This window comes from Stegodyphus dumicola, chromosome 11, assembly GCF_044657685.1.
Source record: "Stegodyphus dumicola isolate Sdum_Otavi_A_Nest chromosome 11, ASM4465768v1".
Classification (NCBI taxonomy): Eukaryota; Metazoa; Arthropoda; class Arachnida; order Araneae; family Eresidae; genus Stegodyphus; species Stegodyphus dumicola.
In genome coordinates, this window is record NC_140778.1 from 158,278,900 (window position 1) to 158,292,005 (window position 13,106).

The 13,106-nt window shown below is 33.9% G+C and overlaps 1 protein-coding gene across 1 annotated transcript in view; it reads left to right on the forward strand.

The window, feature by feature from the left end:
- Positions 1-13,106, forward strand: part of LOC118205482 (cation-independent mannose-6-phosphate receptor-like) — a 67,984-nt gene that overhangs the window by 51,622 nt on the left and 3,256 nt on the right. Inside the window, exons 9-10 of the mRNA XM_085826156.1 lie at positions 3,074-3,143; positions 6,921-6,963. Of these exons, the coding sequence (XP_085682282.1) occupies positions 3,074-3,143; positions 6,921-6,947 (97 nt within the window). The 3' untranslated portion in view covers positions 6,948-6,963. The remainder of the gene's footprint in view (positions 1-3,073; positions 3,144-6,920; positions 6,964-13,106) is intronic.

A 13,106-nucleotide genomic window follows, 5' to 3' on the forward strand; every position in this document is an offset into this window, starting at 1 on the left:
TATATAATCTTTGGCATACAGTAGCTACAGATGTCGCCTTACCAATGGACGCTGTAACCATAGATGTCACAGGTGTGGAAGTCGCTCTGCGATTCCGCTTGGCTACAATAGCAATATATCGATCTTCCGCGGGGGTTGTAACCCTTGGGCGACCGGCTACGGGCTTTCGGACAACTGTCTGTGTGGTTTGGAATTGTTTCCGTGAAAGTGAACGCCGAAGTAAAGAGCAACATCTGTGATCGACTGTTCTGCTTCAATGCGCCCCACAGCACGCCAGCGCTCACAATCTTCCATTCGTCTTCTGGAAGTCATAGAAACACGTATGTCTTTACAAATTGTACGCAAGTTTTAAACACCTTCTATATCAGCACTTACAATCAACTTCTGTAACCCTTCATAAAGCTGGCTTCTTATAAGACTGTCTTTTTGCATATTACTTAACCTGAAAGCGCGATTAGCTGTTACCTAACATATTTGCATACTTCCATCTACCTCTGCAGCGAATTGAATCCTCTTCAATTTTGATTGGCTTCCGGAAATTAGCATTTTCCTCTCTGTGCTTAACTTTTCGAAGTGAGTGTATTTGTGTCCAAAGAAAATTGAGCTCATCTGTTAGGAAGGGGTGTTCATTTTTCGACAGGGAGAGGTGCAGAGATCCCATCCGTGAGTGCAAATGCGTAAATCTGAATTCCGTTATTATAAAGATAAAGCCATTAGTTCCAGTTAACCTAAAGTAAGAAGAGAGAAGGCCATGACACTCGTCGAACAAGTCAAAGATGAGTTATCTTTTCTGTCCATTGTTTTTGGACCAATCTTTTGATAACTATCTCGAGAAGTGTATATATTCTCGTGATAGTTATAAACTAACTATGTCAACTTTGTCACTGTTGTTTATGAAAACCATTTTGGCAAAGATATGACTGTCCATGAAGATATATTCACAAATAAAAATGGGAGGATTTGAAGAATGCCGAGAAAACGTCCAATGTTAAAAGACAATGCATGTTCATGCATATTTAACTGCTCTCCAGTATCAATCACCAAAAGTTTGTAACTTTTAAAAATCAGTTCTATGTTGTTTGTTATGTCATGATCATAATAAAAATTTGATGTTTGAATTTAGATAGTTAATATTAAAATATATTCTGTTTTCATGACTTAATTTTTTAAAATGCTTGTGATAACAGAAAATTTTTTGATAAATGGGAAAAAAAGGTTTTGTTGTATGCTACTTAAAAAGGAGTAGTTTTTTAATGCACATAGTATACTACTATATATTTTATTAAAGATTTTTTTGTGGATTATTGGAGGGGGAAGTTATTGATTTTGGAAAATGCATTTACTTGAATGAAATGATCACGTTTATTCTAGAGAGTAGAATATGTATATGGTAGAAAGAGGGGATGTTAAGAAAACACTTATAAATATGAATGTATCATTTTTGTTATTATGGTTAAGTGCAGTTTGATCATCATTGCACAGTTTGATATATGTGGACAAGGATGCAATCAATTTTAAATTAAGATTTTAAGACATGTTTAATAAAGATAACGTTTTAATGCATATAGTAAGTTATTGTGTATATCATTCAAAGTTCTTCTTTATAGTATGCAAAGAAAGGTTAATGATTTTAAACATTGCATGAAATGATCATGACAAATGGATCATAGCCATTTTCCTAAATTTACATATGATGAAAAGAAATGGAGTTAAGGAAACATCAGCATGACTGCGAAATATAGTATCCAAAGGAAAGTTATTGATTATAAAAAGTGTATGAAATGATCATTGTAATATACCGTTATCCTAAAACGTGAAAACTAAAAAATTTTTTAATGTATAATATTTAAAAAAATGATCAATTTTATATTCATTGCAAATTGCAGTTCTAATTACTTTTCCCTTGATATTTGTGCTTCCAAACACTGTGAAGTTTATCTCTTTGCCAGTGTAGATGCTGTTTGTTAGATGCTGTTTGTAGATGCTGTTTGTTAGATTAATATCCTATTATAAATATGAATGCTGCAATTTAGGTTTTTTTAGTGTTACATATTTTTTAGTGTTATAATTTAGGTTTTTTAGTGTATTCCACTTTCATTGTTAATTTTTGTATGTGCTTATGATGGCAAAGAAATTCATGCTAAATGGGGAAAAAAACTTTTTGTTGTGAGCTATTAAAAAAGAGCAGATTTTAAACAAACATCAACATACTTCTAAATATTGTAACCAATAATTTTTGCACTTCTAATTGCTTAGTATTTAAAAAAACACGAAGTAATTTTTTATTAATTGGAAATTGTAGTTCTGTTGCTTTTCATGTGCTATTTATACTTTCAACCACTGCATTTCATAGTTCATTTGTTTTAATATTGCCATTATATATGTTGTTTGTTAGAATATGTCATTTTAAATATGACTGTTGGAATTTTTATTTTCCGATTAGAGTTAGGTATATTTCGTTCATCAAATATTTTTAATCATGTTTATTGACTAAGTCATATGTAGTCTTTCTTACATTTGCATATGTCAGAGATATAAAAGTTGCTGGTTATAATTTTTGCTATGAAACGCTTAATACTAGAGCTTGTATAAGATAGTGATTATTGTAAATTCTTATCTTAAGAGCCGCTTCCTAATCTATTAAGACAATGGTAATTATCAGTCAGTGTTTAAACTTTATAAGATTTTCGTTTGTCACTCATGGGTTTTTCAATTACATTTATGGAAAAATAATTAAAATATCTTAAGAAAGCCTAAAAAGTTAAAATGAGATATATAAAAACCTCCTTTTTTTAATCTGCTACATTAAAAAATTAAGTAGTATTCTAAAGTTACATTTCCTACGAAAATTTTAAAATATCCAATTGCAGATGACTTTCTGACTGTAACATCGAACGGAAAGTTCCGCCATACCTTTTAATGTCATGGCCCTCTCCTTTCACGAAGGTCACGGATCATATAAAACCATGTGATGTAGGCATGGCCATATCTCTTCTTCTAGTGGACAGACTATGTCTAATTTTTTTTGTGCAAATAAATATTTTAAATTAAATGGATTATCTTTGTTGTTTAGAGCTGTGATCTCTTCAAGATTTCGGAGCTTAGTGAACACACAAAATCTTCCTTCCTTCAGGTATAAGAAGGTAAGTGTGCTGGATTTATTGCTTTGGTACACAATAACCCAACCTTTAAGCTATGTGCCCTCTGTGAGTAAAATATCTCTACTGTCAAAATTTTCGATATGTAGTTGTGAATATAATATTTCAGTTCTGAAAGTTTAATTGGAAATAAAAAAAGGAAGTAACTGAAATCTGAAATATTTTAGTTGTTTATTAAATTAAAACAAGAAAGATTAAACTACACAGAATCAAATAAAAATACTAAAATGTACTCATAATATATGATAAATTTCAGCCTATATCCTTGCAGCTCCAAATTAATTTCGCTGAACTAATTATACTAATCTGTCAAGTAAACTAATATGTTTTTATATTACAATAATTTCTGCCAAAATGAAACATTATTATTTCAAAAAATCTGTATAATTAAGCAATGGTGACTTATGTACCTTAACTTTCATCTTTTAAATTATGACCTTAACATGCACCAGACATGTAGTGAATTATGCATCATAAGATTAATCAGTGTTAGGATTAAATCAAGAACAAATATAAGAATATTTATTGAAAAGTATAGAATACGGTGAGAAATGTTTTTAAATAATATTATGACATTATATATAACTAAAATTGAAGGGCTTGCAGCAAGGTTCCAGCTCCATTTTTTTTTTAATTTTCAGAAAATGATTACACTGCTGGCCACCGTAAATGTAACACCCTGAAGAAAGCATGCAAATAACATGAAATTTACAACATGCATTAGCGGAGGTGAGATATGAAATTGATTAAAATTTCAGCGCAAACGCACATCACGCGCGCCTGTGGCGCCACTTCAAAGTGCTATTTAAGGCTTGGAGTTTTCGACGATTTCAAGTTCGGCAATTGTGTTTTTCTTTTCAAAAAAAAAACCGATCAATTATGCCTCGTAGTAAACAGCGTCATCGTTTGATCAAGTATTCGAGTTCGACAGAGGAGGGATAGTGGCTTACCGAGAGTGTGGATTATCTTTCAGGGAAATCGGTAGTCGTGTTGGACGAAACCAAACAACTGTAATGCGAATATGGGACCGTTGAATGCAGGAGGGTACGATGGACCGACGTGTTCGATCGCATCCACCTCAGTGCACCACTTCACGAAATGACAGGAACATTGCGCGCATGGCAGTGATGGATCACTCAGTCACATCACGAACCATAGCACAGCACATTCAGTCTGTAACGCATCATCCAGTGTCTGCGTGTACCATTCGACGCCGTTTACAGCAGAGTGGTCTGTCCTCAAGGCGTCCATTGCTTCGTCTACCCTTGACGCAGAACCACAGACGTCTCCACCGCCAATGGTACGATGAAAGAAGGACGTGGACGGCAGAATGGAATGAAATTGTCTTTACTGAAGAGTCACGCTTCTGTCTGCAACACCACGATGGTCGAATTCGAGTCTGGAGACACCGTAGAGAGAAGAAGCTGAACAGCTGCGTTATGCACCGTCGCACTGGTCCTGCACCGGGTATTATATTATGGGACGGTATTGATATCACTCTCGCAGTCCTCTAATACGCATTGCCGGTACTTTAAACAACCAGCGATAAATATCCGAGGTATTGGAGTCAGTTGTCCTTCCTTACCTTCAGGGCTTGCCCACAGCAATATTTTATCAGGATAATGCGCGACCACACATGGTACGCATTGTCCAAGGGCTCTTCGTCAATCGCCAGATTGAATTGCTTCCCTGGCCGACTCGCTCTCTAGATCTTTCGCCGATAGAAAACATGTGGTCCATGGTTGCTGAACGATTGACCCGGATTACATCCCAAGCTGCCACACCAGATCAACTTTGATAACGTGTGGAAGCTGCTTGGTCTGCTCTACCCCAAGAACACATCCAAATTCTCTTTGAATCAATGCCGAAGCGTGTGGCAGCGGTAATCTCCAACAATGGCGCCTACTCTGGCTACTGATTCTGGAAGGAACCACACTTCATAGTAGTCTATAAATTTAATCATTTGATACTTGGTCAACATGTTACCTACTAAATAAATTTTGTTATGATATCTCTTGTCTTTCTTGGTGTCGCAATTTAAGTGGCCAGTAGTGTAAAAAATTTCAAAAATTCATTTTTTAACGTACATTTTAAACGTTTGTCCTCATGAAAATTAAAGTTAAAAATGATGTTTTATGGCTACTCTAATTCAAAGAACGATTTTTTTTAACAAAAGAGACCCATGAACACTAAAGTAGAGCTGGGCCCTTCTTACCGCAAGCCCTTCAATTGTTTACTTCTCCCTTTCAAAAAAAAGGTTATGATTCATGGTGATAATGAAATGATGCATTAAAAATCAAAAATCTAAATATTTATATACGTGAATGTTCAGATTCCAAACTTTTGATGCTAAAATTCAACAAATTTAATATAATTAAATTGGAGTATAATTATTGACCTGGTAATATCCTCTAACCACAGTGTTATTGTCATATGCGTAACACTTTAAAGCTAATTATAGTAAAACTAGCACTATTTAAATATTGGATTAATATGTGAATCATTTCAATTACTTACCAACTGAAATACGCAGCATATATAAAGAAACATTGCTATTTATATGGGTTGAATGTGCTGTTCCTTTTTAGCAGATGCTGACGGACCCGCCTTAAATGGCCAATCCCCGAGTGATACAAGAACTTCATTATCTCCGCTTTCTGTTCAAATCGTGGCACTCAACTTATGCCTTAACCTGCAAACACTAGAGTTGCTGCCAACTTTTTAACAAAAATTCTGTTTGACCTATTTTTGATACCTGTATAAGAAAGACCTCTACCATATAGAATATTAATGATGACATATTTTTGGATACCTTGTAAGAATTATGTTAATTTTATTAAGAGTTAAATTTTGAGTTAAACTTCTTTCCTTTCAAAATCTTAATTTCAACTTACTACTTCCGGCCAGAACGTAGTTTTAGAATCACGTCTGAATACATAATGAGGAGGAGAGGTATTTAACCGTGAAGTTCTCTTTGCTGAGTTAGAGAAAATCAGAGTTTCTGATTAGCTCGCGTCTGCCTTTTTGGCTACTCTCTCTCAAAGCTGTTATTACGTTCGGCCGTACTCAGGCCCTTGATAGCTTCGCAGTCATCTCGTGTTTAAGGGACCAACTACATTAAAACTTTCATAGCTTCGGCTATATCTCTTTAATTAGGTTTGTTTAGTTCTTAATATCTTAAGCTCAAAGCCCGAGTGTTCGGCTGTATTGTAAAACTTCAAGACGGAGTTCTGTTAACTTCTATCTGAATAATAAAGGGTTATTTTACCCTTTTTGCTTGTTGTTTCATCTACATGAACTCAAGCGATTATTCGCTTATCAGTTCTTAAGGTTCTTCACGTTCAACAGTACATTAGCATTTACAAAGTGAGAAACTCTACAACCTATATAATTTGTATAAAGAGTATTACCACCATACAGAAAATGAGTGCATTTTGAAGCTCTATTTGTTGATTCATTACTTTTTCATTCTTTTTGAATGTTTTAATAAATTTCATTATTAGTAATAAAAATTATTTTAATATTAAAAAACGTTTATACATACCTCGGAAAAACTGCACATTAATATTTGTTACATATATGCTGTGTTGTGTTGCACATAAAGGCTGCTATAGTTAAAATCAAAATTTATAATTATTTTTTACATAAATCTGCTTCTTAAGTTCTGTGAAATTAACCTCTTATTTATATATTTAATTATTTTTTGTGTGATTTAGTATTTTAATTGATGTGATGTAAAGTTTAATTCTACATTTTTTTTAGGATGACATGCTCACAGAATTATCCTAGGATTTTGCAGTTAAAGGTAGATTGTTCTCTGTTTTAAAATGGTGAAAAAATTTTAAAAAAAGCAAACCTCGGAAACTTATCATTCTGCTGTGTTATTTAACTCTATACTATCAAATGCTTAATTTTTGTAATATATTTTATTACTAATACAAGTATCGTGGTATTAGGTGCTGTCCATGTGTGCCTGTATAAACACTTGTGTTATTGCCTTAAGACTATTATAGAGTATTAAATGAGTGTTTTTTGGTGTTACTTCTTTTGCTGTATGTAAATTGAAGAACTTATTTTCATTATACAAAATTTAATAACATGTTCTGAAATTTTATTGTTTGAGAATTGACATGCATATCTATCAAATTATGAAGAATCTGTATATATATATCCGAATTCTGTATATATATATATCCATATCCATGGAAATTCTTTATATTGTGAAAAAATGACCACACCTAGAACCACCAAATTTTGAACACACATACCGTATATACTCGCGTATAAGTCGATACCGCGTATAAGTCGACCCCCCCCCCCCACTTCGACATAAAAAATTCGTAGAAAATAAGAAACCCGCGTATAAGACGACCCCCCACTTCCGAAATCGATCAAGAAACTTCGAAAAAAATTTTTGAAGTACTACATTTATTCAAAATCATCTGAGAAAAAAAAAGTAAATATACGATAAAAAATACCTTGGTAAATAAACAAAATCAAAATCCTTCAACGTCGGATTCATGGTCACATTCGCCAAACATCATAGAACTCTTCTGTCGCCATTGGCTCGTCATCATACATATTTTCAATCTCGAACTCTGTATTGTTACAATCACTACTACAGCCTTCGTCGTCATTTTCACTTTCAAAAACAGCATCATCTTCCGTGCCGTCTAGTTCATTGCTAATACAACATTTTTTAAATGATTTTATAATCATTCAGAGGGTATTTCGCAGGCATTCGCATTTTTCAGGGACAAAAACATAAAAATTTCCAAAAGTGTCCACAATTTTGGCCACCACTGTAGTTCGTCACATAATTTAAGTCATGAAATTACTTCAAGTAAGTGACTTATTTGATAAGTCGTCCAATTCGATTGCGGGAAGAAAACAACTGCATTATACAAAGAAATTTTTGAACTTCCGATTCTTTTCATTTTTTATGGCCCCGCGTATAAGTCGACCTCCCCACTTTGAAGTCTTTTTTTTTTTTTTTGTCCAAAATATCTCGACTTATACGCGGTTATATACGGTACTTCTCCACCAGTATGTGTGCACCTCAAAATCTGAATTTTAAATTAATTTAAAGAATTTTTGTTGATAATTTTTTGTTTTTAATTTTTGTTGTTTGTCCATGATTTCAAAGTTATGTGTTATCCACTGCTGAAAATGAAACATTTTTATATTGTTAAAGTGTAAAATATTTAACTTTCATATTTAACTACCTGTTACTGATTAATAAACTAAACAATTAAAAGTATTAAATACAATTCTTAATAATATTTTTATTAATTTGTAATCTGATTGGTTTCAATAAAAATACTTATCCCTCCTGTCTAAGGTTATGCTAATAGTTCTTAAGAAAATTATTAAATATTAATTATGTTTATTCTATCCAGTCTATTCCATATCTTGTTACGATATGACTTTAAGCTTCTTCCTTGATTTTTCCCTATGGTTCTTTTATAAACATTCACCAAATTTCATTCATAGGTAAAAAGAAGAAAGAAATTTTACTTCAGAAATAACATATGACAATTGCTACAGGATGACCATTGTCTCCCTATTGTTAAGTTCACTATAAACAAAATTTAGATAAAATTAAATAACTGATATTTAAGTTAATGTCAGTACCGCAAATATGTACTACAAAATACCGTAGCATATCCAAAATGATATATATGTAGTTGAAAAAGATTTAAAGGAAGAAATAAGATTTTGTGCAGTGAAAAATAAATGGCTTTAAAGCATTTTTATTCATTCCAGGTCTCTTCAGAGCATAATCGATAGTAGTTGTCATGTTAAAGGAATAAGCTTCAATATTTATAGCTTGTATAATTTCATAATAAGCATTCATATAATGAGCTTATTTTATAATTTCTGTTGTATTTTTATTTCAAATCTGGAACTGGAGACTGGAATGATTGATTAAATTAGCATAATAAAAAAGCAATAACTTTGCTTTATTATTCAACTCATTAAATGCAAAGTCATTGAACACTGGTAAACCCTGGTAATGGGCTAGTTGTATGGATGCTTCCAGCAAATCTGATTTCTTCCATGTGTAACATGGATATAAGCATCCTTACCTGTAGGTAGTAGCTTTTAAGTTGCTTTGACTTGAATCATTAAATATTTGTATGGAATTATACTAGTTGGACCAAATGAAATTACACTAACTGGACATACTGAAGTCAATCTATATTATTTTTGTTAAATGTAATAATAACTGTGAGGAGCTATACTCAAAATTAAAGTGCTCGTTTAAACCCAGTATATACTGAAATTGGAGTAAAGAGTTTAAAATGTATAAAATAATTATTCTGCAAAAGGAATTAAACTGTTGTCGAAAAATTGGAAACTGTCTAGTAGTGTCACATCCACTATACTCCTCAGACCTAGCGCCTTCCATTTATCACTCGTTTCTCTCCTTGTAAAATGTTTTGAAAGGTAAAAAAATTCAGTACTGAAATAGATGTCACCCAAGCACTGAGTTCTTCATCTGTAAGGATAGGTCATTTTTCATAAATGGTATATACAAATTACTATCATTCTGGCAAGAGATTAAAAGGGCTAATTGAAATTATATTGTACAATAAATGTTATTAAGGATATGAAAAATGCATTAGTTTCTTTTATTTCCCAAATGGATAGCATTTTCCGGTAGACCTTGTATTAAACACCGTTTTGTTCACATTTATGCCAGATGCAATTCTTTACATTTATGCCTTCGAGCATATGTGGTTCCCTCTCTTGCATCAAGTAAACTAACTTATGCAATTTTCTTCTTATTTCTGCTTTATTTAATTCTGATGAGGAGGTAAATGGTTTTAAACCATAGGCACTCCGTAATTTGAAATCATTGGCATTGACTTATGTATGTACTATATGGAATATATCCCAGTTTTTGGACTTTACTCAGATTTCAAAAGGCTTTTTCCTAATGATTAATGAAATTTAGTATTTGATATAAAATTGATATGTATGGCTATTTTTCTTCGGCCAATCGATTCTCAGAAGTAGAGGCGTATAAGTGGTATAAAATTATGTTTTAGAAACGAGGAATTACATTTAGTCGCGGTCATCATCGCAATCAATGGAACTGATTCGCTTTTCATTGAACCGACGAAAATTAGAGAAATCCTAGATATTTATAAATGTTTAATGTTTTTGTGACATAGGAAGGGGGGGCATATAGGGCTCTGAATTTTACTTGGAACTAAAAGCCCCCTCACATGGTTGGCGTTTGAAGAAAAGAGATACGAAGCCCTTAGTATTCTTGATTCAGTGCGTAATCGATAAATCGCTTTATAGTTGGAAAAGATCTTGCTTTTCCTGTTTACGCTTTAAGATGGGGATGGGCAAACTTCAGCCCATGGGCCAGCTCTGGCCTACCGCAAATTAATAAACTATATTGCACAGAACTGAAACATTATGACCACTTACTCTATAATGCATTGCACAACTTTGGCCTGCAAAACAGCTGCAACTTGCTTTGTCATATATGTCATAACTTGTTAGTACATGGAGACAGGTTGCGCCAAATGTCTAAACAGTGGTCATGCAAAGTCGAGATATTCCAACTTGATCGTATTTGAGCTCTGAGCTGCCACTCCATGACATTCCAAATATGCTCTCTCGGGTTAAGATCAGGAAAGTTAGGTGATCAGGATATTCATTGGAATTCATCTGTATGCTTCTCGAAACACTCCAGCACAAGTCGACCCTTGTGACGTGGAGGATTGTCTTGCTGGAAGATTCCATAACAAGTTGGAAAGAGAGACATCATGTAAAGGTGCAACTAATCTGTAATGTTCAGATAGTCTGCAGCTGTCATGATCTGTTCTACCACAACCAAGGGTTCGAGAGCCACCCATGAGAACGTCCCCCAAAGCAAAGGCTTTGGAAAACAACCGAATGCTGGTAGGTAACAAATCCATGCCTGGACGGCCTTCTTCATCAACAGATGATGACCCTATCGAGAAAGTTTGTGCTGTAATTTGAGGAAATCATCGCTTAACTGTTCAAGAAGTTGCTGACTAAGTAGGCATCATGCCATCAAATTTTAGTTGACAAACTTGAGATGCGTTGTATCAGTGAAACATTTGTGCAGGGTTTGCTGACTCACAATCAGAAACAGACCCATTTTGAAATTAGCCAGGAGCTGCTTTCCTTCTGCCAATGACAATCAAAGCATTTTAAAGAACATCATAACAGGATATGAGATGTGAGATCCTATGATATTCAGAGGAAGATGCTGTTGTCACAGTAGGTGGACAAAAGATCTCCTTGTCCAAAATATCACTTATGAGTCTCAAAAATCAAGTTGACGTTGGTTTTCTTTTTTGACTGTAGAAGTACTGTCCATCAGGAATTATTACCATGCGATCAGAGTAAGCAAGGAAGTGTACCAAGGAAGCCCCACCCACTGTATTCTCCAGACCTAGCCTCAGCAGACGTTTTCCCAAACTGAAAGCTACATTGAAAAATGACCATTTTCATATCATAAAGGATATTCAAAGCAATGCGCTGAGACCTGGGCACCAGCCCAGAAAGTGTGAAAGTGTGCTAATGGTGACAATGCTTAAAATGTTGTACAATAAGCGATAAAGATGTTATACACCTCAAACATCAAGATGCCCTCTATATGTATATCTGCACTGAATATGAAACCTGTGCATGATGTAATCCTGAAGCTTATAATACTGTTTTATCTTCTGGATTTATTAATAGGCAATTTTGACATTTTCGTCAGTCCATGCAGTTTGAATACTGTGACGTGTTGTATTACATGAAAGTACAATGGCTTAGTGCAGGATGTGTTTTAGAGCGAGTCTTGTAGCTGAAAGATGGCATTTTGTATCATTTTTCCATGAGAAAATGTGTCATGTGAAGTGTGAAACATTAAAAGAGTTTTGGGACTTAGCATTTTCACAGATCTTCGTCATATGAACAACTTAAACAACAAAATGTAAGGAAAAAAATCTATTTGTTGATGATATCTGGGCCCATCTCAAAAGTTTTAATCTAATGCTTGATCTGTTTGTTCGGCAAATAGCTGAGAAACATTTATCTATCGGGTTGTCCGGAAAATAATGCAGATTTTTGAAATTTTTTATCTTTCCTGTACAAAGCAACAAAAATATTTTGAATTACACTGGTTATTTTGAAGCTCTATTATCGCTGTATATAATAATATTTTTTTTTTCCAAAACCATTTTTAAAAATATTTACTAGGTGTTTTTGTTTAGATGTCAAAACTGTATTTTCTGCAAATTTACTTTTATGAGTACAAGCTAGGCCACAGCGCAGCACAAACGGCTCGAAATGTCAACGAAGTATTGTAGGGTTTTTCTTAATTTGCATAACAAATTTATTTTAAGTTTTCCTGTTTTCAACTTCTCAAACTTCCCCTCACATTCTCTCGCCAGGATGTAAATTTTAAAGTTAAGTGAAGTGCTATTTAAAAGTGTGTTTTTATCACTTTATTCAGAGCGCGTTTCGCTAGCCTAGCGCACGTTTCGTTGTTATTTCGCGGTCACTCGAATAAGCCTTTTGGCTTTATCAGTTTAGTATCACGCCTGTCAGATTTCTGTGAGTCCATTTTTTAGGAGTAATTTTGAAGTGCGTTCTTGCACTCGTTTTATTTTTCAGATTTTGATTTGTATTCTAGTTTATGTTTAGTTATAGCCGCAAGTGAACGGGGGTTTTGTAACGCACGAAATCCGTGCTGTCTGTTATTTTAGTTTGAGTCAATAAAGGGTTATTTTGCACCCTTCTTCTGTGCTGGTATTTATTTCACGCCTGTGCGAGAATTCGCCAGGTTCATTGTAGGATCTAAGTCAGTGCATGTGGAAAAATAGACATAGATCTTACAGTATGGGGTGAGAAAAGTGTTACTGAATCTACAGTTCAACAGTGGTACCAAAAGTTTCGTCGTGGAGAATT